The 22,396-nt window shown below is 42.6% G+C and overlaps 1 protein-coding gene across 7 annotated transcripts in view; it reads left to right on the forward strand.

Moving 5' to 3' along the window:
- The window catches only part of ARHGEF12 (Rho guanine nucleotide exchange factor 12), a 66,785-nt gene extending 44,576 nt beyond the window's left edge, over positions 1–22,209 (forward strand). For all 7 annotated transcript variants that reach the window (XM_031599814.2, XM_031599816.2, XM_090123683.1 and 4 more), the window contains 21 exons: positions 707–812; positions 1,069–1,281; positions 1,734–1,863; positions 1,955–1,990; positions 2,583–2,737; positions 3,390–3,536; positions 4,319–4,404; positions 6,023–6,148; positions 6,872–6,986; positions 9,037–9,137; positions 9,428–9,505; positions 10,514–10,589; positions 11,003–11,170; positions 11,698–11,785; positions 12,269–12,358; positions 12,498–12,574; positions 12,936–13,160; positions 14,992–15,477; positions 17,091–17,407; positions 18,165–18,237; positions 18,762–22,209. In XM_031599814.2, coding sequence (XP_031455674.1) covers positions 707–812; positions 1,069–1,281; positions 1,734–1,863; positions 1,955–1,990; positions 2,583–2,737; positions 3,390–3,536; positions 4,319–4,404; positions 6,023–6,148; positions 6,872–6,986; positions 9,037–9,137; positions 9,428–9,505; positions 10,514–10,589; positions 11,003–11,170; positions 11,698–11,785; positions 12,269–12,358; positions 12,498–12,574; positions 12,936–13,160; positions 14,992–15,477; positions 17,091–17,407; positions 18,165–18,237; positions 18,762–18,772 — 2,904 coding nt within the window. In that variant the 3' untranslated portion in view covers positions 18,773–22,209. The remainder of the gene's footprint in view (positions 1–706; positions 813–1,068; positions 1,282–1,733; positions 1,864–1,954; positions 1,991–2,582; positions 2,738–3,389; positions 3,537–4,318; positions 4,405–6,022; positions 6,149–6,871; positions 6,987–9,036; positions 9,138–9,427; positions 9,506–10,513; positions 10,590–11,002; positions 11,171–11,697; positions 11,786–12,268; positions 12,359–12,497; positions 12,575–12,935; positions 13,161–14,991; positions 15,478–17,090; positions 17,408–18,164; positions 18,238–18,761) is intronic.
- The last annotated feature ends 187 nt before the right edge of the window (positions 22,210–22,396 follow it).

Raw genomic sequence — 22,396 nt, forward strand, 5'->3', positions numbered from 1 at the left:
TATGTTTTCAGATACATCTATTCAGGCTATTGGTCAGTATAGTTCAATTTTTGTCTTAAGAAACTTGCCTAATAATGAGTTCTCTCACCCAGACTCCATCTCTGTGGGTGTGTGCAGTCATCTCTCACAGTATGGGGATGTGTCTGCTCTCAGTAACTGTATATTTTCATCAGCGTTCCATCTTCCTTTGAAATGTTAGGGCTGTCATAAGCAGTTCTGCACTGACAGTGTGAAAAGGTTAGATGGAGCATTAGCAGCCTTTCTGAAGTGGTATGCTAAGTTGTATTTCTCCTTCCCAGATTAGAATCTATATGGTTGTGGAGCTTTGGAGTCATAAGATGTTTTTCCTTAGAGAAACAAGGCGCTGCTGGTTGCTGTAAATGTGTCTCTTACCCCAGGAAGGAGAGTGTTTTTTAGCTCCTGCTAAGTTAAAACCAGGGTGTGAGTTTTTGCTTTTAACAGATGCATCTCTGAGGATGCTGTGACTCCCTGCTGCTAACCCTGTTACACACCATTCATAAGCTGCTCGTGCTCTCTGTGCCTGTTATGCTGCAGGATGCTGACCCCTGAATAAGTTGGTACAAATGAACTTGTACAAAACTGCTGCTGCTATTTGAAATAATTAGTCAATACCTCAGTAAACAACTGAATCTGAAAAAATGAGTTACCTGTTTGCTTTGCTCTTCTGTCCTCTGTGTTATTGCAGCAGAGTATCAAGAAAGAGAAAGAAGGAGATGAAAAAGGAAAGAGGAGAGGCTTTCCTAATCTCTTGGGCCCACCAAGGAGACCAAGCCGACATGACAGCAGTGCAAGTATGTCAGATAAGGAAATGTGTGCACCCCAAGTATGAGCTTGAAAACCAAATGGACTCTGTCTTTAAAAAGAAAACAAAATACTCACAAAAAAAAATATGAAAGCACTAAAAAGACTCAGCAGAATTTTCTTTTTTAAATTAAGATTTATCTTTAAAAACATATTTAATGTTAGTGTCCTAAAATACTTCTAATTCTGACTATTGGGAGCAGGTAAAAGCTCTTTCAGCTGTGTAACAACTCTGTGTTTATTTAGTTGGCAGAGCCATGGAGATACAGAAGCAACGGCACCAAAAGCACATCCCTGCAGTGCCTTCTGTTAGCCCAGAGCCTCCAGATTCAGGCAAGCTGCGCCAGAGTGGGTCCTCCAGTGATGGCACAGATGCACCATACCCACCTGCCAACCCAATGTCTCCTTTGGCAGTGGGTCCTTTTTCATCTCCAGAGGGAAACAAGGACAGTGAATCAGGTTAGGATGATACTGTTGCAGAGGGACTGTTCTAAGTTGTATGTGGAGTGGTATATGGAAAGCACACTTCCAATGCAGGGAACCTGAGAAATGAAGATGTGTTTACGTCACATAATCTTCCTGAGTGCTCAGTCATCTTTTCAGTCTTGGTTCTTGATCAAGTCAGGAAATCTTACCGTGGCCAAAAATTACTGTCTGGTGGCTTTTATCATGGTGTTGCTGGATCATCTAGTGGGAAAAAAAACAGCCTGAGGTGCCTGCCTGCACAAATCAGTGTTGCCTGGAAACATACCTAATTGAGATTATTCTTACCAAACTTACAAATTCAGTTCTTCTAGCTCTGAGTTGGAATGAGGCTGTGAATGAAGAGGCTGTGAAGAGGTTGTGAAGATATACTCTAATGTACTCCAATTTGATATGTTTCTTGACATTTCTTATTCATTCCCTCTCAGGCTCAAAGCAGACAGGAGAAGCCCCACCTGCTAATGAGTGTGTGGATGGCACACCCCGCACACCCAATACTACTTTTGAATTCCCATCTCCCTTGGAAAACTTGCCAGAGGAGGAGGGAGAGTCAGAGAGGTAACTGTGGTGCCCCAGTGATCGGGATGTGGCAGTGGCTGTAGGACAGCTACAAGCATGGTTCCCTCATACTTCCTTTCTTTCTTTGCAGAGTGGTCGACATGGGGACACCAAAGCCTTTTCGCAAGTATGCTTAAAACTGTTTCAACTTAATTGATTTGATTGACATTTTAATTGATTATGAAGTAGAATGCAGTGTTCATTGTTCTGAGCCAGTACAATTTCTTGCGTTATCTTTCGTGTTCTTAAGTAACATATGGATGACATGGAACACCTGTGCATAGGACAGGTGGAGCAGATCGTATGCAGATAAACCCTTTGCTCAATGAGTGAAATACAGTAAGTGCTACATCTGCTGATTGGAATTGATGGGTGATGGAATTGAGATTCTCAGGTTTTCTTTTTAAATGTTAGCTGTGTATCTGCAAAGAAATAGTGACTTGCCCTTTCTCTGACTTGCTATTTGACCCTAAGCAAATTATTTTTCTGTAACACTGGAAGGAGATTTATGAAAATACTGCAAGAACAGATATTCACTCTTAGTTCTGTAAAGGGCAAAATTGCAAAACATTCTCGTAGCTTCAGACATGGAGCAGCTTATTAGAGAGCATATTTGTGTAATGCTTTACAACTGCTATGTATACTTTGATTTTTTTCTTTTCTTTCTTCTTGTATCCATGCTTGAAATGGGAGTGATGTGGCATATTTTTTCTCGTTAGGATGGACAGCGTTGGTTTTGCAGATGTACAAAGTGAAGATGAGCTGTATGACTTTGACATGGACACAGACCCCCCTAACTGGCAGCAGCTTGTGAGCCGAGAAGTGTTGATGGGACTGAAACCCTACGAGATCAAGAGGCAAGAAGTGATTAATGGTGAGATGGATGTTTTTTTCCTATCTTACCAAACAGAAAGTTGAAATCTTGTCATGCAGACCTTCAGAGCTGTTAAAATCTAAAACGAGGTCTTTTGTCACCAATTTGTCCAGTGTAGTGCTATGTGTTGCTTTGGGTTTGAGGAGTTCGTGTTTGTGAACTGAACTGTATTGGTTACTGAAATGTATCCAGGGATACTGGATACTGTCCTTAGAGGAGAAATAATTAATATTTCAGTGTTCTGACACTGAAGAACCAGTTTGCAGTATCACGTTTTGTAAAAGAAAGTGAAAGGCACTGTCTAGGCAGCTGGAAAACACATACAGTGCAGCCATTGTCAAACTTCATCTGCAAAACTTCATTTTAATTTCAGGTCTTACAATCCTGCAGAGCACTCTGAGCAGCCAATACCAGCCTCTAGGAGCTCACTGTTTGTGTAGGGTAAATTGAGTCGTGAATCAATTGACTTCTCTGTTTCTCGGAAGCATAGTAGAGTGTGGCACCATTGTGGAGCAGCTTGGAATATGGAATGTAGATGAGGGAGATGTTTGCAAGTTCACACTTCTGACTTGTATTTGGTTCACGTTTGAGTCCACACTGTCACACTTGTTGAGGTCAGTGGTTACAATCCTGCCTTCCTCTCTCTCTTCAGAGTTGTTTTACACTGAGAGAGCTCACGTCCGCACCCTGAAGGTTCTGCACAACGTTTTCTATCAGCGTGTCACCCGGGAAGGGATCCTCAACTCCAGTGACAAAAGGAAGATCTTTTCAAATCTGGAAGATATCCTGGGGCTTCATGGTAAGAGTGACTGAGGTGCTTCTTGGCTTTGCAGTCTGAGCTGGAATTCAGGGTACAAATATCTAAGAAAAACTGACACAGGTACCCTAAAACGAGAGGCAGCCTCACACAGCACTTCTCCCCTCCACACAGTTTTCCCCTTTCTGATTTGCAAAGGTATTTTGATGAAGAAAGCGTGTGCTCAGTAGTTCAGATGCTTGCTTTTTTGTATCAGTGTACACAGACTCTTGTGCTCATTCATGTTTGATGAAAACAGCAGTACTTTGATGAATAGTCTTTGTAGGGTAATGTTCAGAAAGTTACAGCTGTCGATGAGGAAAACATGAAAAAACCATGGAAGGATTGATGTCTTGCAGGTGGTTTTGAAGGATCACCCTTTCTAATTGTTTAGAGGAAGGACTGCTCAGAATCACAATTTCTGCTCTGTCACTGAATGATCAGTTGTAAAGGCAGTTGTTTAGGCTGGTGGTTTGAAGCATGTTCTGCATGAGGCCTGGGTTTTTAAAAGGTCAGTGATACTGAGCCTCAGAAAAGACAAGACTGGAAAAGTTCTTAGAGGTCATTTAAAGACAGGAGAGAGAGAAGTGCGAAGGAGGGATGTAACGTTTTCTTAGAAATTCTAGTGAATTCATTACATTGCAGGAAACCTTTTTAACATAGCTGGAATTATTGCAAGTTTAGTCCTTTCTTAGAAGAAGTTTTATTTTAAAAGAAATGGAAAGTAAGGAAAATTAAGCATGCAAATGGTATTAATAAAATTTTGTTCTTTCTTTTTTTCTAAGTCGCATTGAATGATCAGATGAAAGCGGTCCGGAAAAGGAATGAGACTTCTGTTATTGACCAAATTGGGGAGGACTTGCTTTCTTGGGTAAATTCCATTTTTATTCTTGAAAATGTGTTTCAGAAAGTGACCTGTAGTGCCAGAGGCTAATGAAGGTAATTCCCAGCTAATGGGAATTGAAGGTCTGAGAGCTGTTATTTGTGTGGAGCCAACAAAGAGCTAGGGAAAGAGGTTTAGAGAAACAACTCAAGGGATTTTCATTTGACAAGAGGTAGGAGAAAAGAAGAAAAAAACATTTGCACGGGTAAAATAGAAACATAGTTTTGAAGACATAAAAATGAGAGAAGGATTTTGAGAAATGTAATAGCACAATTTACTACAATAATATTGAAATAAGCCTTACGTCACCTTTGGTGCAGTTAAAGATATTTTAAAATCATGATTTCCAGTCATATTTGCATAGCTGAGCCTCTTCAAATTTACAGGGGCTGTTGCAGGCTTTATTTCAAATTTGAGATCCAAACGATGGGAGCAGGAGTGAGAATCTCTTTGGTTTTTTTAGTCTCTCCTGGGAGTCTCCTGTTTTGTTGTTTGTTTTCAAGCCGACTTAATATGGGATTGAAGATTGATCTGCTTATTCTTTTCAGATGTTCATGCAGAAGTCTCTTGTGATTTATATTTTTGTAATCCTGCCGTTTGTCTCGTATCCCAGAAAAAAAGGGAAGAAAATGAAAATCAGATGTGGCTGGTAGTGAAAAACCTCTTTTAGTTCTCCCCTGTGTGTTAATGAAAAGCAAAAAATAGCCTGTGCATTCGTTTATGAACAAGCTAAAGCAAGCTAGACCTTACAAGTGTGATCGTTCCACGTCCCTGACTGGTGTCTGGTTAAGTGGCTAAAACACAAAAATCAAACTAGAATCTCATTCTCCAGAGTGAGTATTTTCAGGAGTTGCTTTTGCTGCATCACTGATTGGGCAGTAGGAATGGGAAGAATTGCAGTGATAGTGTATCTGTCTGTCATCTGCAGCACATTTCTCAGCTCTGCTTGTGACTATCATTTTCCCTAGCCATATTTCTCTTATCATCTTGTCTTTAAGCATGGCTAATCCTGAAGAAACAGGATCTTTGGTCTTGGCTTTGCTGACCAGAGTCTGGTAAATAATCACTGGTCATTCATCTGAGTGCTGTTTTTGCACTTCTCTTACAGCTAACAGTGGGGGACTGAATTTTCTCCCTGAATCTGCAGTGCATTTGTGGAAAGAACTGGAAATGCTGGGAGTGGTGACAGGAGAGTTGTAGGGTTTACACATAGCAGAGCTTCTAAATAGGCTGGACAAACAAAGGCTTAAAAACAGAATGTTTAAAATGATGTATTCCACTGAAGTAACTTGTCAGATATAGAACACAAGGAATGGCAGAAAGCTGTGCCAGGGGAGGTTCAGCCTGGGCGTTAGACTTCCTAGCAAGGTGGTTGATGTCTCCAGGCTGTCTGCATTAAAGGAGCATTTGGATAATGCCATCAGTAACATGCTTTGATGATTGTTGTAAGTCTCCCCTCTTCCTCCTGTCTTCCCCCCCCTCTTTTGCTATTATTCCTCCCTTCCCTTCTGAGACCAGTGGTGCTACATGGCTTTATGTCTGTTGACAGCAGCTCATGCTGAAGTTAGGTCTGTCTAATTTTGGCTTTCATGACTTTCTGGCACAGTTCAGTGGAGCAGCAGAGGAGAAGCTGAAACATGCCACTGCCACGTTCTGCAGTAACCAGCCCTTTGCTCTGGAGGTCATAAAGTCCCGTCAGAAGAAGGACTCTCGTTTCCAGACTTTCGTGCAGGTGAATTTTATGCCAGGGTTTGAGCTGCTGGTGTGGGATAGTGAAGGGCTTTAGATTAAGTTGTTACAGTTAATGAGATTGCACTTCACATTGTCTTCAGATTGCGATACACAATGTCCTGCTGGAATGAAGGAAAGCACATGCTGCCCCAGGCAGCATCACATCTCACTTGGGTGGCTGTTTCCCAAGGATGAGTACTTCTTTGAGAAAAACTGCTTATAGCAGTGCAATTTTGATGCATACCAAAGTCAGAAGACAGATATACAGATACTGTAAACCTATTCTGCCCACCAGGAAAGGGGCTTGAATACTTCTGGCATTTGGAGAGGAGAACATTATCTTCATTACCACCAGCTGGGAAGAACTGCAGTAATACAAAGGTTGACGTTATTTTGAAAAATGTACTGTAGTTTTGCTATAGCATGAAGGGCTAAACTGATATCTTCCCTGTGTGGCAGTGACTGAGATTGATTGGAGATGCTGCCAGGCCTCTGTGCAGTAATGAGGGAAGGAAGCCACTGCTTTGTGAACCCTTCCTATACGTAATTGCAAATCGAGAAGGGATGTATTGTCTGAATGATAGATCTTGGCATTTCTTGTCTTGTATTTAATTACCAGAAAGTGAAGTAATAGACGTTTACGTGATGAATAGATGTTACACATTCAGGTAATTATAGTCTTAATAAAAATGACAAACGTACTTATTGTGCTGTTTAATTTTAGGATGCTGAGAGTAATCCCCTGTGTCGCCGCCTGCAGCTGAAGGATATCATTCCAACAGAGATGCAGAGATTGACAAAGTACCCCCTTCTGCTGGATAACATTGCAAAGTACACAGGTAAAGCATTTCTACCAGGTAGCCAGTGGTTGGTGCTTGTGTCTCAGCAGGTTTGCTAAGCAAATGTGATTTCATTGCATGGACTGAAGTACAGTTGAATTTTACAGGTCACCATTGTGATCTCGCTGCTGCCTTCCTCACAGGAGGACGGGTTAAATAAATTCTTTCAAAATATGTAGAATTAAAAAATCCAGTCTCTTTTTTTTCTCAAACTCATTTTCCTTCTCGTGAAAAATAAGAAGGGCAGGGGGATTTAGTTTGGAATAGGTGAATGGCAGTCTGTGTTGAGTTATATATGTAATCATTTAAATTTAGTCTTGACAAGTTTGAGGGGTGGAAGCTGAAGTTTTGAAGATAGAACCACTCTCCTCATGAAATTACTGACAAAGCACTTTGATTTGCTGATAGTTTCTGAAGAAGGAAAACTGGAATTCCTGACAGTCTTCTTCCCTTCCTCCAGTTCTTGGGCTGCTTCTTAATTTTACGCTGTTATTTACCATTATTACCTGTTTTCAATCGTTGTGACAACTAAACTGAAGGAAATGTTTCTTCTGTACACTCACATTTTGATGGTATGTGAGTACACAGCAATGTCAGTAGCTGGAATTACATTCAGGAGACAAATAGAGGAAAAAGAGCGAGTGTCATTTAACTCTTCCTTATTCCTGTTCTGATAAACTAAAACTTGAGCTGACAGAGAGGCAGGTTGCCTCTGTGCTGTTGTTTTTGAGTAGTCATTAGCATGCTTGTTCTTTCTGTAATTTTGTAGGCATGTTTAACACCTTTCTACAGTTTTGAAGGAAATAACTGGAAAGAATTCAATCGCTGAAGATGATACTTCATTTGTTTCAGTAAATTGATTTTCAGTAATAAATATGCTCTGTAAAAACATATTTTTTCTTTCTTCTTTAGCACACTAAGATAGCTAATCAGGCTATTAAGAGAAAACACATTTAAATGAATTCCAATTTCCATGTAGATGCACTTGAGAGAGAGAAAAAGAATAAGATCTTCCAATAACAGAAATCCCTGGTCGTCCATTGCCAACATAAAAATGTGAAGAAAGAAGAATCTAATAAAAACTCATCAAGTTATGCAGTTACTTAAACGAGCGTGGATGGATGTAGGACATAGTTCTGAGCAAGGAAGAAAAAAATAAAAGTATCATAAAATCTAAGCAAAAATCATGCAGTGCTGAGGCTGATGCAAATCGGCAAGTTTCTGAAGAAGGGAACAAAGAGTAGATAATGCAGAACAAATTGATTGTTTTCTTTTAAGGTCAAGATTTCCATGTTATCGACCAAAGGGTTGTGGTGTTCTGATCAGTTCTCCATAGAATTTATTCAAATTCCCAATAGGTGAGGGAAGAAAGAGTGCTTAGATTTCCATCTCACCTACGCCCCAAAAGTCTGATATAAAATCAACTTCATATAAAAAAAACTGGAAGGCCATTCATATGATATTAACTAAGAACTTGAAGCAGTTCGAACTTGGGGAAAAAATCGTTGTCCCACATTATAGAGGCCAACAGAATCCTGGTGCAGCTTTCATCAAGTGTCACATCTGAGCAGCACTAACAGAACATTACTGTGTTCTTGCAGAGGTTTGAGTTCAGCTGCTGTGTGCCACACTGAAAGTCATTTCCAGTGTAACAGACAAAAAGGATTCATAAGACCATGAAATGCCTTTTCAAGTTTACTAGCAGATAACTGTTGCAGTGTAATTTCATTACTTGCAAAAAATATACTGTATTTATAAGTCACTCTAATCATAATTAAGAAAGCGTGTGACACTCCATTACCCTTGATGAACTTGTTTATTTGCCGGTTAACTACATGCATAATGTGGCTTGTGTTGGTGAGAATTGATGGGGCTCACCTGTGTCTGTCTGTATGATCTAGAGGCTGGCTGGAAAGGTAACTGCTGCATGCTGTTGCTGTAGCAGGAGGATGTTTTTTGGAACCTGTTTGCGGTCAGCAAGCAGCATGACATTTGTGGCCTCTTAATCCTTTATCAGAGAGAGTTATTGCATTTCCCTGTTCTCTTGCAGAACTGCCTGAAGAGAAGGAGAAGGTGAAGAAAGCAGCAGATCATTGCCGTCAGGTCCTTAACCACGTGAACCAGGCTGTCAAGGAATCGGAGAACAAGCAGGTGGGAGCTGAACTGGATTAGCACCAATGGTCGGGGTTAAGAGAGGGAGGTGAAGGGAAGCAAGCTGTGTAACATGGCTGGAATCTCTGCACAAGTGACCGTATATTGTGCTTAAAGGTGCTGTGTGGCACAAGAGTTCCATACACTAGTATGAGAACAGGAATCCCAGGCATTTGGGAACACGGAGAAATATTTGTGACTGTCTGCTCTCTGACTCTAGTGAGTTCTGTTAATAAAAGTGACCATTTGCAATGGTTTGTTGTGTTGGTTTTGGTTTTTTTTTCTTGCAGCATCTGGAAGATTATCAGCGTCGTCTTGACCTGTCCTACTTAAAGCAGTCTGAGGATCCCATGATGGATGAGTTCAGGGTAAGTGGCAGCACTGAAGCAATTGCTCTGTGCATTGTGATTGCAGCACCGTTGCTCCGTTTGTGGCTCTTTCTATTGCATCTTCAGATGCACAATCAAATGGCCTTTGGAGATAAATATTTAGTTTTGCTATCTTCATGAAGATCTCTGTGGATGTAACAACGTGGTTCTGCACATAGGAGTGCTGGTGGAGCTTGAAAGCTTAGTGAGATACCAAGTGGATGATGATGATTTGATACTTTGACTGCTGTCTGTGCCAGTCTCACTTAGAGATTCTGTGTTGTTTATTTATCGCTCCTTTATATTCTCCAAAGTCGGTGTGTATTCAAAGAAGTCTTTATGTGATGACTTCCCTATAAAACTATATCCTGTAATCTTCCACAAATAAACCCACAAGCATTTAGTTAGGAAATGAAGAACTTACTGGCAGTTATGAAAGCTTGCTGTTATTGATTGTAGACTGAGACTTGGAAGGAATGACTTGTGAAAATTGTCACTTCTACTTGCCTGCAGATCTAAATGTCACAAGCACTGAAATGACTGAAGAATCCATTGACATTATAAAGTCCATCAGATCATTGGAATGCTTTTTATATCAGTATGTCATTCGTGGGCATACTTGACTTGCAAATAGAGTGCTGAAGCATTAACCAGTTGTAATACTGGAACTGCAGACTTTGTATGGGCTATTGCAAAAACTCCTAGAAATCAGATGACATTCTAATGCCTTAAGAACTTTGCTTAGAAGGAAAATTCGCCATGTAGTCACTTGAAACATCATCAAAAGATCAATGAATGAGGAAGAGTGACAAAAGACACCTGTCACAAGATTTTGATGTACAAGCATGCCTTGTTCTTGCTCCATGGTTCTTTTTCCACGCTGGGTTTAGCTGTTCAAACTAAAGCACCTATGGGTTACCTTCCCTCTGAAACTCCTGTGCTTTACCACTGCTTGCTTTCCTAGACATTTCATAGTGCTCCTCCTTTTTTTCTTCCTTCTGCTGACAGAACTTGGATCTCACAAAGAGAAAAATGCTTCATGAAGGACCTTTGACTTGGAAGGTTAATCGTGACAAAACTATCGGTGAGTTTTCCTTGTCAGCTGATGTGGGGTTGAGTTTATGTGTGCTTGCTGAGAGAGGGAGGGAGAGAGAAAGCATTTCTGCAGTTTCCAATTATGATTCGTACTGCCACCTATAATGATGTGTATGTGTTTCTCAAAGCTGATTAAATCACTCTTGTCAATTCTGAAATGTGCTGGAGTATCATTAAGGCCTTGCAGGGACACAGCAGTCAGTCGTGAGATGATCCAATCCCATCTGTAGCTCTCTGCTGTAGTTTTGATGAGAAAGATTTGCAAGCTTTGCCTAGAATGGCATAGCACTGATTAGTGCCTCTGCATGAGTAATCAAAAATGCAGCCTTTTTCTTTCTGCAGGGGTGTGATAGAAAACCATGAATCTTTAACTCGTTCTGGGTTCTTTTGCGCCCTGTGCAGATCTCTACACTCTGCTCTTGGAGGACATTCTGGTGCTGTTGCAGAAACAAGATGATAAGCTGGTCTTGAAGTGTCACAGTAAAATCTTGGCATCGACAGCTGATAGCAAGCACACCTTCAGTCCTATCATCAAACTGAACACTGTTCTGGTTCGTCAGGTGGCAACAGGTCAGTGGAACCAACTATGAAAGCAAAGGAGGACAACAAAAGTGGGGATTAGATCAGTCGAGGAGAGGCTTTTTTGTCTAGAGTTCCAGAGTTGAACGTGGAAAAATGCGTAGGCTTAATTCTTGGTTGTCCAACATCTTGTTCATAGCACTGCGTGAGCTGTTTAACTTCTCTGCATTGGTAATAACCTTTTTAGGCATGGCTTGAGTTATAAATAGACTTCTGTGTTCAAGTAGTCTGGTTTTATTAGATGAAAGGTTCCCTAGAAATAAAAATCACTATGAGGGAAAAGAGAAGTGGTGAATGTGTTTCAAAGTAGCTTGGGCAGAAGTGGCTCTTTTCTTTCAGGACTAATAGTCAGATTTCCTGGACAGGGAAAGACTTCTCTCTGTGTACAGTACCACTGAAGGGTTATTTCATGATCTTTTACTGCTTCTGGATGGGGGTAATGTTCAGTTCTAGGAATGTCAGAATGGTATGGAGAACTAGGCCTGCAATTAAATGCTTCCCTCTTTGTGTTACTCCAGATAACAAAGCTTTCTTCGTCATCTCCATGTCAGAAAATGGTGCTCACATTTACGAGCTGGTGGCACAGACAGTTTCAGAAAAGAACGTGTAAGTAATTGGTCCAGTTCCATCTGCTGTTTGATTCGTTGGACTTGTGAGAGCTTTTGTATCTGATTATGTGTAGTAACTGTGCAGGTGTTCACGAGTTACCTGAGATTATTTGTATGATGTGTAGCAACCGTTGTACTTTGCAGTGTATTAAACTAATCAGTGCTACGTGAAAGGTTACATAATGCTTGCATTTATATTTATACATAAATATAACTCGACAGCTCCTGCTAAGGTTCTGTCATTCATTTCCTTCTGCTGGAGCATCCTGGTGAGGTGAGCATTGTGCTGTGCTGCTTCACTTGTGGCTGCAAGGTATTACAGAGGCACTGACTGTAACAGGATTTAAAAGAACAACAGGATTAGACGTTTCTGTTGATAAGAAAAGCAGTAATTGTATTAGCTGGATTTAAAAAGTGTTAAATGGAGCAGTATCCGTTATGCTTCACATCTTGCGTGTTTTTATGTGATGTTTTTATGCAGATGGCAGGACCTCATAGCTCAGATGGCAGGGAATGTAAAAATGGAGAGTAGCAGAAGAGTGATTCCATTACCACAGTCGGGACCTGGCGAGTAAGTAACAGCAGCTGGAGGAGGAAAGGCTGCTTTTCTTTCTCCAGCAGCCCATCTTGTGTCAGCCAGAGCAGTGATTGGCATGCAGCATTCAGATACAGGTGACTAAAAGTACATGTTGTTTCTTTCTTCCCTGCAGAGAAGAGCGTGAAGAAGAGGAGCAGCAGAAGCTCAAAGACCAGCATGACATTCCTGCCAGTAGCCTGCAAAGCCCAGGTAACACAGCAGTCCTGGTAAAGGCTGTCAGTAAATTTGATACACAGAGTGCAAATGTGCCAAGGCATGTTCCTTGTGTCCTGGGACTCTTTTGGTAGCACTGACTTCTTTGTGGAATGGAACAATTTTTTTTACAAGTCATGTAAAGAAATGATGCTGAAGCTCCTGGATAAATACCTCTTACTATTCCCGTTACAAATCACAGAAGAAGATTGTTTTTCTCCCTGGAAATGAACAGCCTTTTACCAAAGCTGTGCTCAAAAACTGTTTTTTAGTGTTTTCAGAGATTATGAGAATTTTCTGCAGTTTAGCATCAAATTTGACGCAGTTGTTTAACCTGAACACGTTTTCTTTTTTCTAGACAAAGATCTGGGCCTAGACTCTCCACTGATACTGAATGCTCAGACTTCACCCACCATGTCTGAAAAGTCTGAGGTGGAAAGTCTTCTTGTGGCAGAGAGACAGTTTGATAAAGTGCAACAGGCAGACCTGGCCCTGAAGGAGTCTTCTCCATGCTATGAACACACAGCCACCAATTTACCTTTGGTATCAGGAGGGCAGTGGGCACTGGATGCATTAAGGAACCGTAAGTACCTGTGAGCCTTGCTTTGGAGGTGGAAATTCTGAGGTCGACCTTCTGAATCAATGAGCTGGAATAGTATTAATGCCTGTTTCTATTAAATAATTTTTTTCTCTGTGCTGTAGATGATAGCAAAACAGAGTGGATGTGACATGAAGGAATTCTGAGTTCTGAATTCGTACACCACTCCCTTCAGCCACAGGCATCTCATTGCATTGCTGTTGTTTTTTTGTGTCTAAAATGAGGGTAATCATGAATTGTTACTTATTGTCCACAAAGTGCTTTGATGACAAAATCACATTGCAGAGCTCTTTGCAGTGCTGTAAAATGTCATTGCCAGTCAGCAGATTTCTCAGAGACATTGCAGTTACCCCATGGACTTGCGTTCACAGCACCAGGGGTGCAGAACAGGAGAGGTTGCCTGAGCTGCAGGCTGTGATGTGGCATATTTCTTTTGCAAAGTCATGCAGATGAGGTTGGATGTTTAACATGAGCAAGACAAAGTCTAGATTCAGATTTTCAGAGGATTTGGGTGCTGGCTGGGTGTGATCAGATTGGTACTTGTCTGTGCTGAAAGCAGTTTGTTCTGATGAACAGATAATTCTGTAAAATTTTTTATTTGGAAGATTCTCAAGCATTCTCTTGTTCTGTGGTCTACCTTTATTCAGAGGAAGAACGCAGGGCTGTGCAACCCACTTGATCAGACCCAGCATTCTAATTCCTTGAGTTTCTAAATATAACTTCCTAAAATTTGAATGAAATCATTAATCCGTGCATCTCTCCCTGGCAATTCAGAAGTGGACACGCAGTCCCTGAATTGCACTTGAAGGGAATACTCTGTACTGCTTCTCTGTGGGTCATTTGCTGTCACTAGAATGCAGAGCATTCATATCCTTGGCCCCAGTTCCCTTTTCTCTCTCTCCTCTCTCCAAGTAATTACAGTCTTCTGCAGTTTAATGGTTTACCTCAGATCTTTTGATCCATTTTCTAGGATTCACAGTCCTTTTCTAATTCTGAATGCTGTACAGATGTTCTTAGTATGCGTTTTCAGAGACCAGCCATAAGAGAATCTCAGTCTATGGGGTGTGTTAAGGTGGTATCAGTGATCCAGCATCCCTTGGCCATGCAGATGCAGTAGGGCAGCCCTCTGACAGCAGCAGTGGGTCTCACGTTTTGACAAGAGCTTTCCCTTTAGCTGAGGGACTGTTGTGTTGTGTGAGCCCATGGATTTTCTTGGGTGTTACGTGAGCATTACATGGTGAGAAAGAACAGCATATTTGCACTCTTGACAGCGTCATATTTTTGCACTGAACAATGTGTCCTTAATATGAAGTGTTTGGTTGGGATAATTTGAGAGCTAAAGGGATGTGGGTTGAAGTTCAGATAAGAATAAATTTACATGAAATTGTAGGGAAAATTTTGGATCTGTCATTTCAGAATCTAGTGGAACACGTTTAGTGTGCTACTTTGAAGTTGGGGTCCCCCATTACTGCCTTTGTATTTTAGTTCATTTGCAGGGGGGTAACACCCAGGCACTCACCTGCCCTCCAGCTCACTGGACAGCATTAATAGGTGATTTCTCTGTTTGTATCAAACAAGGTGGAGCTTGGACTGATGTGTTTGCCCTTCCATGTAAGGTGAAATGTGGAATAAGGCATTGGTACAGAGCTTCAAAAGACCTTTTATTTATTTTCACCCCCGTCTTTCCCTTCTGAGAGCAGTGAGAGGGCTGGCTGCTCCGAGATCTCTCATTTGAAATGAGCCTTTATGTGTAGTTTGATCACTGTTCTGGAGGACACGGCCTGTGAAGCTTTGCCAATGTTATCTCTACTTGCAGTGGACTTGCTGAAAAAGCTGTTGGTCCAACAGCTTGGCTTTGCTGAGAAGGGGACCCTCGAAGACCGGCAGCGCTTTCCCAGGTTCAGGACTGTCTCTCAAGAGGCACAAACAGAGAGTGGAAGTGAGCTTGGACTGCAGCACTCCAACCATAACAAATTTCACCAGCCTGGAGCAGACCCCACGCTTCCAAGAAGCGGAACTAACGAGCCCACAGCTAATTATGGCCTCCGGACTTCAGCTGAATCACCAACTCCAGGGGATGCCATGCAGCTGGGAGCAAGAGACCCCAGACCCAGCAGTAACTTAGCGATGGACCGCATGGGTGTGAGTCTGGAGGTCTCTGCCACAGAGCTGGAAGGGGTGGGTGCTGATGAGAGTGGGGAGCATTTCTTTGATGCCCGAGAAGCTCACAGTGATGAAAATCCATCTGAAAGTGAGCTAATGGAAAGGAAGGACGAGGAGGATGTGCAAATACGGATCTCAGGTGAGCTTATTTCCTTCCTTCTTGGAATGGCACCCTCTCCCAGGTCAATACTAGGGACTTGGCTCAGTTTTAATTGGGAAATACTAAAGAAAACTACAGTATGTTTTCCTAGTGAAGCTTCTCTTGCTGATACGATTTAGGACATTTATTTAAAGTTAGTTCTTTAGTCCTTGACAGTCATTTTAGCACAGAAAAGAGCTGAGCAAACATGTACCTAATGAATTTCCTATTTTATGAAAGAAGAAACCAAAATCCTGTGGGGTTAATACACTGTGACAAACTGTATTTACAGAGGCCTGGGCACAATGCAAGCTCTTGATTGCTATTGCCACTGGACCGTGTTATCTCTCAGCTGACGGTTGGAACCTGTAGGAAAAATATTTTCCCTGCAGGCAAAGCATTGCTTTAGTCCATACACAGAGCCGTGGCTCAGGCTATTTTGTAGCTATTGCTTTGGCTTCTCATGATTGAGCTTGGGAAGAGAAACTTCCAGTTCAGCTTGGCACTGCAATTGTCTCCAGCGACCTCACCCCAGTCTGAAGCTCTTAAAAGCTTATTATTATTTCCGTTATTATTACACATGCTATATTTGGCATCTCCAAACCTCTCTCTTCTACCCTTCAAGAAGGTTGTGGAGCTGTTAACTCAGCAGAAAGGCAGCACGAAGGCAGCAGCTGTAAGCACCTTCATGGGACTTTGCACACTTTGCATTTGGAAAGTCCTGTGATTTTGATCAGCCAAAGTAGTGACCCTGCACTAAATTTAGCACACAAGCTTATCCTATGCGTGCTGTGGTGTAAGGAGGCACTCACAGGTAGTAGATTCTATATCTCTTATCTGAGAATATGCTTTTATTTAAAAATTGGATTCTTCATAAGCCAATTTGTGACTGTCCAAATGCTGCCTTCCAAGTGTGCATTGAAAATCGTTTGTCTTTCCCTGAATTATAGAAACATTTTAAATTATTAAAAGCAAGCCAACAACTTGAAGCATCTAATTACTTGTCACCACTCGTGCTGTTTACTTTCTTAACTGTATAGGGACATCAAAATCAGATTGTCCTGTTTTCAGTCAGTTCTGCTTTCACATGCAAGCTTTGCTGTAATGCTGCAGAGAAATTATTAAATGTAATTTTATTGCTAGGTACAGTTTGTGATTGCGTTTCTGTCTGTAACTGCATTATCTTTTAACGTATTTTCAGCAAGCTGGATTTTAAAGCTAACCCACCTACAGGCGTGCTCAATGCAGGTCAGAAATGGTTTGGTTGGGTGGGTGCTGTGAGTACATGTGCAGGATTTTCAGGCTGGAAGCAGAGAGCTGGGGAATGCAGGAGGGGAGGTGAAGAAGCTCCTCTGGTCACATCATTGTCCAGCTGTGGTCCCCAAATCAGCCGTGATCTGCAGAGCTCAGCTCAGAACCAAACTAGTTTGGTCTAATGCAATCACCATTCTGCATAGTGTTCACAAATGCTTTCTCTTATCCATTTTAAAATGTCTCAGGAGATGGACCTCTCCCCACTTGTCTTCCTTAAAGTCTGCTTAAACTGTCTACAGTTCAGTGGTTCTCAGTGGTGATGGCACCGAGGTGTGAGTAAAAAGCTATTCTCTTAACAGGAAATTATTTGATCCTTGATGGATATGAAGCAGTGCAGGAGAGCTCCACGGATGAGGAGGTGTCATCTCTGGTTCTCCAGGGTGCTGCAGGTGGCCACACCTCTTTGGACTCTGCACAGCAGCAGCCCCTTTCCCCACGGGACACGCAGTCGGATGGAGGGAGCTCCCCTTTTGCAGAGGAGATGATGGTTTCCCGCTGGGGAGGAGTGGAAGAGCCCTGCACGGTTGTAGCAAACCCTCCCTTCTGGTCTATAGAGTCACGCGTGCAGATGATGCAGTATATTCAGAAGATAGAGAATGACCTTGAAAAATTAAAGGTACTGTGTTTCTATTTGCACTATTCACTCTTTTTGTATTTCTTAGACCTTGTTTTAGAAAATAACTTGAAAATGTTCAATTCTGGGGAAGGAGATCATGCCTTTTTCAGTCTCTGGCTCTTCCCTCTGGAAGCTTTTGAAGGAGGAACTCGGTGCCATTTGCTTGCATTGCACTGTGGGGTTACAGGAAGCCAGCAGTTCAGCTGGAAGCAGGAGGTGTGCGTGCTGTTTTGGTTTCAGTTTGGAGCCATTCTTCAGGGACAGGACAAAAGTGCATGTGTGTGATGGGGAGGTTTCAAAGGGACCTCTGACCTGATGTGTATGAATTATTGACATACAAATGTCTGTTGGCTCTTGTTGCATGCTGCTGCCTTCAGCAGGAGGTGCTAAGTTGCAGTAGGATAATAACAAAGTTTTCAGCTTACTATATCCAGAATAATTTTTTGTATGTTTTGAGCATTTGTCCATACAACGCAGCATTTGCTGTAGAGGAGTTACAGCATCCTGGTGTGTAAGGCAGACCAACCTGTTAAGTTTGTAGCCAGTCTTTAATTGAACTCGAATGTGAAGAGGAGATGGAATATTGTGTGGGAAGGGAAGGCTGATTGAAGGTCTTGAGATCCAGTGTGGGTCACAAGAATGATTCCAGTCCACTCTGCTGCAGTGCAACGTATCTTTTCCCATTTGAAGCCCTCTTCATTCAATTGATAAAGAGGAAAAAAAGCCATTTGAGGTGTGTTTTTGTTTTGTTTTTCAGGAGGTTGAGGAAGACTACATCATTCTCCGTCGCCAAGGGCTGGCTGGGTCAGCCTCCACAGGAGAGCACTCAGGTATGACCTTCTGGAACAGGCAGTGTAAAGCACACTGACATCAGACATTAACCAAAGAGTGCACAGTCAGTTACTAATGTTTCATACACACACAAAAAAAGATTTCATTTGCTTCAGCGTCTCTAACAGGGTGCTGGTTCCAAGATAGGTCAGTTCAATCCATTGAGTCTCACAAGTGCAGAGGAGCTTGTCTCACCAGTACCTCCATCTAAGGACGTGCAGCTTCTCTTTCAAGAAGGCTGAATCAATGTAAACTCCCAAACAGAGATTTCTCAATATGTGAAATGATTCCAGTCTTTCTCTGGGATGTCTCTGGCACTGTGTGAATTGGCTGCTGTGGGTTGAGTGGCCAGTCCTCTGGCACTACGTAGTTGCTGGTATTCAGGTTAAATGTGTGCGCTCTCTCTCACATTGACATGCTTTCTCTGCTGGTGCTAGTGCTAGCATTCAGAAACACCAGACATTCATCTCTCATTGCACCTTTCCTTTTCTCACCACTGTTGTTTTCTATTTTCCTCCATCAGAGAAAAGTTAGTCGTGTTTTCAGGACAACTGAAGATTGGATGAGGACTATCAGGACTCAGCACCTGCTGCCTTCCTTGTGGACTCTAAGACAAGAGGGTTCAGACCATCCAAACGTGGACCATCCTCTAGCAAAGCGGGCATGGGTGCTTTTCCTGTGGGGCATCTGCACTATCTTGTCAGTGAGGGAGTCTGTTCTATTCTACTCCTCCTCTCCTTGCCACCAGAAATTCTTTTTTTTTTTTTTTTTTTTCAGAACAGAAAAACCAAACCAAATGTACAGAGCTTTGGGTGTAGGATATAAAAATGTATTTAGACATTTAAAAAAAAAAAAAAAATCATTGTATTTATTTGACTTCATTCCGTGTATCAAAAGCACATTTTAATTTTTTAATCTGCCTATTTTTTTTTTGTTGTTGTCGTTGTTCTATTTTAATTGGGTAATGACAGTTCTAGCCCTGTGCATCCAGTGTGCTGTGCCACCTGCTGCTCCTGAGCCTCGTTAGGTCCCAGGGCAGAAGGTGTGCCTTGTGCAAGTGTACCTTCACTTCACTGGACTGGACTCTGCACTCCCTGCTGGCACCCAAACTGCCAGGCAAAGAGCCACTTATGAAGGTGTTACGATGACTTGTGGCTGGAACTGTGTGCATCCAACGGTTGCATGGGAAATGCTCATGTCACCATGTGTCCAACAAGGGTTTTCCATGCTCTGAGTACCCAGGCACTTGGGCAAAGTTTTTTTTCCCCCCCCCCCCTCTCTCCCATTAGGGTTCTCCTTTGTTGACATGCGAGATAAGACTGGGAGAGGAGAATTGGTTTAATTTTTTTTCTTGACTTTGTTGGCTTTGATCATTGTCTCCTTTGTAAAGTGATAAAATTACTTGGACCTGCAGCACTTTTGTAACTCTTCTCTGGATCAAAAAAAGAAAAAAAAAGAAAAAAATGCAAACCCAGAAGTGTTTCAAAGATGTGGGGCGGATGGGTGTCTGTCCCTGATTCACTACTGAATGAATAAGGGCTGCCATTTGAGTTAGCCACAGGTACTGCTGATTATAGGGCCAGTAAATTTTAGTACCTGAACGTATGTCTTGCTGAGGGCTTGGGGTGTTCAGTTGTTGTTTCTTTCTTTGTGCCAATGTGTTCTCACTGAAACGGAGATGTGCAAAGCAAAGGAGGCTGAAACAGCTCTCCAGCACTTCCCTAGGCCTGTTCTGATGGGGGTTTGCTGTTGAAATACCTTCCTGTCTGGGAACAAGATGTAACCATCAGCCACCAGCGGAGCCAATGCTGGGCAGCCTCTGCTGGCTGTGCACTGCCCTGGGTTGGTCCTGGGATGGGCAGCAGCATGGCTCTGAGAGTGGGGCAGCTGTAGTGCAAAGCATGCAAAGCTGTCCCTTTTTCCACCCTCTTTCCTTCCAGGTTTTAAACAATTTAACAAAGCCGAACTGAACAGCATGCCAAACCTGTAAATCCCATTAACCCATCAGAACTGCAATAGCAGCTGCAATTGCGTGGATCATGAAGTGCTGAGAATCTGTCTTTGGTCAGCAGAAAGATCGTACTCCCTGCTCCATTAAAACAAATGTTTTCTCGTAAGCTATTGGCACAGAGTCAGATCTCTCCTTTTTTTTAAACTTAAGCTGGAAAGGAGATCCTTTTTCTTCTTCCCATTAGAAATAGGCAAGGGATAAGTTCATGTAAGGATTGAACAGAGAGGATTTGGGGCCTGGTGTGAAAGAAGGAGCCCCGATCCCTTATGGAGCAGGGAGGAGTTCCTCTTTTGAAGAGCTGATTGCACAAAGTGTCACTGTTCACCAGCAGGAGCATTGCACTGCCAACACAAGCCAAAGTGTTCTCTTCCATGCTGGCAGGAGCTGCTTCTTCCTTGGGTCCTGCTCAGGTCCATCCTGCTCACCCCATGAACGTTCTGTCAGTATTAGCCAGGCACTTCCCTCCTTACCTGCTGGGACCTCCCCTCCTCGCCTTCAGCCCCACCAGTTCCTTTGGTTAGAAGCACCCACGCTTCCTCTGCTTAGCCCCAGAAGTAGAATGCTGCCTCATGCTGATGCAGCAGCTTTACCCGATCCTGCCAGAAACTCAGCTGGGCTGCAGCCAAACCTGCTATCCAGCTCCCTTTATTCCCCACCCCAGATCATCCCCTCGGTCAGTTGGCACAGTGCTGGTCTGCAACCCACACTCCAGAAACAGGAGCAGTCCTTGGACTCACTGTCCAAAAGCTTGCCAGCCTACGAGCTGCTGGAGTCCCCCATAATGCTGGATGTAAGCTGGGACGAGGGCAGGGGCAGCTCTGTCCCTTTTCACTCTCAGGATGCACGGGGGGGAAATATCTTTGCTTTCTGCTGGGCTGACAGGTGGCAGGGAACTCATTTGGGGTGACTGGTCTGCAGTGCAGGAGGCTGCAGAGTGCTGTAAGGAATGGCAGAGAAACCCTACCTGTTTGAACCCAGCTGTATGGAAAACAGAAAGGTCACACCATGGGTTTTTGTTTCTGTTGCGTTCTGTTTCTGCTGCTGCTTTGTTGGTCATCTTGGCAAATGGGGCATTACTCCCCTAGAGAAATGATGGTGGGGTCAGGGATCTGTGCGCAGTAACCCGGAATGATGAGGGGTTCCTTTCTACTCTCTGGCACATCTACTGTATGGCAGAACCTCAGGCCGTGCCTCGCTGTGCGGAAGGAGCTGGAACTAAATGCACTTTTCAGGATTCCCCTTTCCCCTCCAAGCCATAATGTTACCCTTTCTTAAATTCCAATTTCCAGGGTAAGAAAGCATTTTAATTCGCTCCTGGTTGGTGATTGTACATTCCCTTCCTCAGACTGGACAGCAGAGCAAGGCAGTGCTCTCTGGTTTCCTTGCCCAGCCCATCCTTCCTCCAATTTAGTTCTTTCCTCCCAGCTATGAGATGCTGTCTGGCGTTGTGTTCTCTCTCTGCTCCCCAAAGAAGCCCCCCCTTCCCCCAAAGGTGCCAACTGACAAGCAGATGTACTGCAAAAGGGATTCTGCAGCCAAAACACTGCTGTTGCATTTTGAATTCAGTCTTTCGGAGCTCTCTTCATATTAGAATATTTTTATTTTCTTTGTACAACATACAATCATGTACTCTTAACAGAGATTTACTTTAAAGAGAAGAAAAAAGAAAGAAATCTGGAAGTATTCTTTAAAAAAAAAAAAATACACAAGAATCTTTATTAATAATCCTGTATTTTTACTGATCATGTTTGAATGTCTAAAAAGACTTTATTGTTCTAATTATCCAGATGTATGTTTGTAAAATAGCTCTTTTATGACTTAGCTGATAAGGTTGTATGTTTCTGGAATTAAATATTGGTCACTTAAAAAAAAAAGAAAAAAGAAAAATGTTGTTTTCAGGATCTGGGAAATAGAAAATTTACGCGTTTCAAATATCATTAAATAAGCTTAAAGGAAATAAGTTGTGACTGCTGGATTGTTTTTTGGGGGGTGGCTTTGCTGTAAAATTGCTCGAAGCATTGGGCTGTGTGCTGTCCTGATGGGCAGGGGAAGCTTTCCTTGGCTGCTGTGGCTCTTCAGGAGCTGTGGGTGCTGCTGAGGATGGGGTTGTGCTGTTCTTTGGGTTGGCAGCTCTCACTGAGCATCCC

This window comes from Phasianus colchicus, chromosome 23, assembly GCF_987193195.1.
Source record: "Phasianus colchicus chromosome 23, bPhaCol1.hap1.1, whole genome shotgun sequence".
Taxonomy (NCBI): Eukaryota; Metazoa; Chordata; class Aves; order Galliformes; family Phasianidae; genus Phasianus; species Phasianus colchicus.